Source organism: Drosophila ananassae, chromosome XR (assembly GCF_017639315.1).
Source record: "Drosophila ananassae strain 14024-0371.13 chromosome XR, ASM1763931v2, whole genome shotgun sequence".
NCBI lineage: Eukaryota > Metazoa > Arthropoda > Insecta > Diptera > Drosophilidae > Drosophila > Drosophila ananassae.
The window spans coordinates 18,477,148-18,482,095 of record NC_057932.1 but is presented as its reverse complement, the minus strand read 5'-3'; the positions used below and the strand labels follow the sequence as shown (position 1 = coordinate 18,482,095).

The following is a 4,948-nucleotide window of genomic DNA, read 5'->3' as shown; positions in this document are numbered from 1 at the left end:
CACTGAAGCTGGCTTTTTATTCTCCGGGACAAGTAAAAATAAATATATATTTTTGCTAATGGTGCTAAAAAATAAAGACTGAAAATGGCACACATTTCTTATCGAGAAACACGTAAGCGAAGCGAATCGTCAGCTTTTTTCGCATAAATGGGTCTTTTTATTGATTTAAGACTATATGATACCCGTTACTTCTTGTTTTTCAGTTGAATATATTAATTGAAAAATGACGGGGGAATTCATTATATTTTTATTTGAATTTTAAACTTTAATATATGTATTTAAAATCTCCTCTCCTTCTAATATTATTCATCTAGCACTCTAAACATTTAATCTGCGCTTGTTCGCGAGCCGTACGCTATGCGGCAGCGCCCCTCGGTCGGTTGGGCAGGAAACTCTTAAGATCTAAGCCACTTTCCCAAGAAAATAAAACATGTTTAGTTTCTTTTATCGATTTATTTTGTTGGAACAACTTAAACATATAATTTCTCTAAACTAAATAATAAATAAAATTTTTATTTCAATATTATTATTATTATTTTATATATTTAATTTCCATTTTAGGTTTCAAAAACACATTTTTCGAGAAATATTTAAATCTGATTTGGAAATTATTTCGACAGAAATTTAAAAAAATTTCAAAATTAAAAAGAAAATGTAAGTATATTTCTTAGTGTTTGAAAAAGCTAATTGTTTTTATTTTAATAATATATTTTTAGCTATTAAATAAATAGTTTGTATTTAAGATTAAGTTTAAAAAAAACAAAGAGATTTCAGACAATATTTTTTAGACTAACTTTTAAACAATTGTAAAAATAACTTAGACTAGCGGAGAGTCCTTCTCCGTCCAGGTCCTGCTCAGAGGACAATGGCGTCGCTGTCGTCCTGGTACTGTTTGTTCTTGCGCCGGCGACTGGACTTGATCTTGCTGAGGACGCTGTAGGCCTGCTGGATCTCGATGAAGCGCTGGTGGGCCTGCGCCCGGAGCGCCTCGTCCTTGACCTTGTCGGGATGGTACTCCTTGGAGAGGCGCCTGTAGGCGGCGGTGATCTCCGCCTGGGAGGCCGTCGCACTCACGCCCAGCACCTTGTACGAGTTCCGCTCGCCGTCCACGTCCATGCTCTCGAATACCTCCTTCCAGGTCTCGTACCAGCCGTGGTGCTGGCCGTAGAGGTAGGTGTCGTGGAGGGCCTGCTTGAGGTCGGTCCACCAGGCGGAGGCCAGGAAGTTGTGGAGGGCCTCGTGGATGGGCACCTCGCCGCCATCCTCGTCCGAAATGGTGCCATTGAAGTACAGGAAGCTGGCCCAGAAGGCGCAGTAGATCAGCACGGCGGCGGAGATCTTCAGGGTCCTCGATCCGGCAGTGCCCCGAGTGGGCGGAGTCCTTCGCCACTGCTTGGAGAAGCCGTCGAAGGTCAGGGCGGAGACCAGAGCTGTGAGGAGCAGGGAGTAGGTCTCGTCGTAGATGAGGAACCGGGCCGGGTAGGCCAAGTAGGCGGCCAGGAGGCAGTGCCACCAGACGCCCTGCTCCCGCCCGATGTTCCCCACCAGCCAGACGCCCAGGGATACGCCCAGCGGTATGGCCCAGTGCAGGAAGCTGAGATCCCAGCCACCGACCAGGATCTGGGGAATGGCGATCGAGCACAACTGTCCGAACAGATGCCCGACCATCACCTGGCCGACGAACCTCCGGGAGGCATACGGCGGCTTCGGATACGCCTGCAGCTTGGCCACGAACTCCTTGACGAAGCGCGGATCCTCGTTGGCGTCCCGCACGTACTCCGGTATGAGGAAGATCTCGCCCAGCCAGCCCACGCCCGCATACCCGCCCAGCGTGCACCACCAGACGAAGGCGTGGCGGTCGCGGTGCAAGTACAGGTGATGCAGCCCGAAGACGCCGCCGAAGAGCCAGCACAGGTAGGCGATCCACACGGACTTCTGGGGCGGCAGGACATTCACGTTCGTGTTCTTTCCGTTCCTGGGCTTCGGACTCGGCTGCTGCTTCAGTTTGGAGGGGGAGCTGCCCCGGGAGGGGATCTGGTACTTCACGGCTCCCTGCCCGGCGGAGGGGGAGGCGGTCTGTTTAGTGCCCATTCTCTCGAATTCTGGAATTAAATGGGAATGGGAAAAGTTAATGTACCATTCCGTGGAATTAAAATAATAATAAAAATAAATAGGAACACATAGGGGCCAAAGTTTTAAATCAAAACTGATAAGCAGAGAGATTAATTTTCATGGAAATTCTACTCTGAGAGGCACTGAATATATAGAATATATATAGAACATGTAATATACATGTACTTGATATTTAATCAACATTTAAGATGATTTCTAGGAAGACTGCCGATTAAAATAAGTATTACTTCCAAGAAAGGTATAGATTTGAAGCCATTACTTGATAGTTTCTAAGCATTTATTTTTAAATATTTTTAAAACAAACAATCAGAACAGTCTTGAACTAATTTTGAAATATTTTAAATACTTTTTTCCACTTACAGGTACAGAGACACCGATGCCAAGTGACCTCAATTGCTTGTGAAATTAGTGGCTGCGCAGGCGCAGAGTGTTCCCGTTTTTGGCCACGACTGTCGTTTACGAGAAAGAGAAAGAGACGGCGGGCGGCCAGGTAGAAAGAGGCAGCCGCACCTTTCTGCCAGAACTTTCTCTTTTCACAAATTCTACGCACGCAGCGGAAGCACAAAAATAACAAAACTGGAAACACACAAAAAATCTCCACAGAATACAATCGATGAGTACAATTTTTATTTAATTTCAAAAAATCCCACTCTTCATTCTCTTTCTTATTTTTTTAAATTTATGTTTTCTTAAAAAAGAAATCGGTAAAAAAAAATCTAAACAAAAAACAAGCAAGCAAGTGTGTTGTTAAGCCGAGCGATTAAAAAAAATGAATAAAGCCGAACTTGTTGCTTGCCTCGTAGTGTGACCGTACTCAGTGTGGCCAAAAATGCCAAGCTTTTAAAACCAAATTAGATCAAAAGCCAAGTTTCAAATTAAGAGAATCTTAAAAATATTTTTAACTTAAAGATAGAAAGAAAACACCTCTTTTTAAAAATGAAATATTTTTTTATTAGTTTTCTTTTTTTTTTTGAGCTTAATATGATTAATTTCATATTTTGTTTTGCCTTACACGTATAAAAAGTAATTTTTTCCACTTTGTTTAATAATTTGACACATTATTTGAGCTTAGCCTAGGATTAAAATAAAAAATAAATGTTTACAGTTAAAATCAATTGGATTATCAACTAAATAGTTATGAGAAATTGTTAAGAGCAAGTGCGTTTTAGTCTTGGAAGGATTTAAATGCTTTTCTAAACTGAGAATTATACAATCTGTTAAGTTATTGCTATTTTTTTTAAATCAAAACAAAAATTATTATTTTAACAATCCTTAGCCAACACACTTGCCAGGTTTTTGTTGCTTTTGCTTTTGTTTTTTTTGCGTAATACTTGTTTTTAATAACTAGACGGACGAGACACACGAAAAAAAAAAATAGATGCGAGTATCCTCTAGATACTAAGATAAGATACTAGATCCGGGACCCGCTCCGGACCAACGATGAGTGTAGCTGCCGGCCTTAGTTGTTCTTCTTCTTGGGCTTCTTGGGGTTGCGGGAGCGCGACTTGGCCTTGCAGAGCGGACAGATGGGCGCGTTCCGGTGGATCTGCTGGTGGCACGACAGACACGACTTCATCGGCGGCGGCTGCTGGCGGAGATTCACATTAAAGTCGGAGCGGAACGACGGATGGTGCCCGATGCCGATGGAGGGTGACTGCTGGAGGCGATTGCTCGGCGGTGGTGGCGGCGGCGGTGCTGAGAAGTCGCCCTTTCCCAGCCGGACAACGGCCGCGGCAGCAGCAGCAGCGGCACTGCCCGCACCCGGTGGCGCTGGTGGCATAAAGGCGTGACCCGGATTGCCGCCACCGCCACCCGAACCGCCGCCCACGGCTCCAGCTCCACCACCGCCAGCACCGGCTGCTCCGCCACCAGCACCGCCCGCGTTGGGCAGTGTGGTGACAGTGGCCTCCGGCATCAGCGGATGCCGGGCGTGGGGACGGGCCAGCGATGTGGGTTGTGTCACCGAGGCGGCGGCTGCTGCGGCCGCTGCTGCTGCTGCCGCCTTGAGGAAGTTCGTCTGGAAGCGCTCCTTGGAGATGGGACTGCCCTCCTCCTCGTGCAGATCGCGCAGCGGACTCAGGCCCAGGTAGTCGCGGCGCATGTGATCGATCTGGTACTTGAGGGCCAGATACTCCTCGTACACCCGGTTGGCCATGTCGAAGGACCTGGTCTGGTTCTCCTTCGTCTGCTTGATGATGTTCTCCATGTCGTTGATGTCGGCGTGAATCTGGCGCAGCTCCTCCACGTGCGACATCTTCTCCTCGAGCAGGTGCTCCATCTCCTTGCGATACTCCTCCAGGCACTTCTCCTCATCATCGCTCAGCTTCACCTCCTTGATGATCCTGACTTTTAGTTTCTCCAGGGCCAGGGTCTTGTCCCTAATGTCCTTGATGGCTTCCAGCTTGGCGTAGTAGTGGCGCTCGTTGGAGCTGGAAATCTCGCTGGTGGCCATTTTCTAAATCGCCCTGTGTGGGATGCTTTTGGTGTTTTTTTTTTCAATGTTTTGCTGGCCCCCTCCCCTCGAGGAATGTTGCTTTTCCGTTTTCCGCCTGTTTTCCCGGCTTTAGCTGATGCGTTTCAATCTTTTAGCAACAATCACCATTAGCGAATACTATTTCGACTGTTGTTTTCGTTTGGGAATCTTCTTTTAAGTTAGTTATTTTCTGTTTATTTGATTTTTTCGCTGCTTTGTGTATAGTAGTTTGGTTTAGAGATGGTAGAAACACAAAATCAGTTGCATTGGCAACACTAATTTCGATAATTGGCAAGTCGGTATTTAAAGATTGTCGATTCTGGTATTTTTTTTTGATCGCTC

The 4,948-nt window shown here is 45.9% G+C and overlaps 2 protein-coding genes across 2 annotated transcripts; both read right to left on the bottom strand.

Moving 5' to 3' along the window:
* Window positions 1-736: 736 nt before the first annotated feature.
* Window positions 737-2,932, bottom strand: LOC6504492 (dnaJ homolog subfamily C member 22). Its single transcript, XM_001966966.4, has 2 exons — window positions 2,494-2,932; window positions 737-2,102 (listed from the first exon to the last, which is right to left on the bottom strand). The coding sequence occupies exon 2, from the start codon at window positions 2,089-2,091 to the stop codon at window positions 856-858; it is 1,236 nt and encodes a 411-aa protein (XP_001967002.1). The 5' UTR covers window positions 2,092-2,102; window positions 2,494-2,932; the 3' UTR covers window positions 737-855.
* A 515-nt stretch (window positions 2,933-3,447) lies between these two features.
* LOC6504490 (zinc finger C4H2 domain-containing protein) lies at window positions 3,448-4,892 on the bottom strand. The gene has a single exon (XM_032452443.2). The coding sequence runs from the start codon at window positions 4,583-4,585 to the stop codon at window positions 3,593-3,595; it is 993 nt and encodes a 330-aa protein (XP_032308334.1). The 5' UTR covers window positions 4,586-4,892; the 3' UTR covers window positions 3,448-3,592.
* Between the last annotated feature and the right edge of the window lie 56 nt (window positions 4,893-4,948).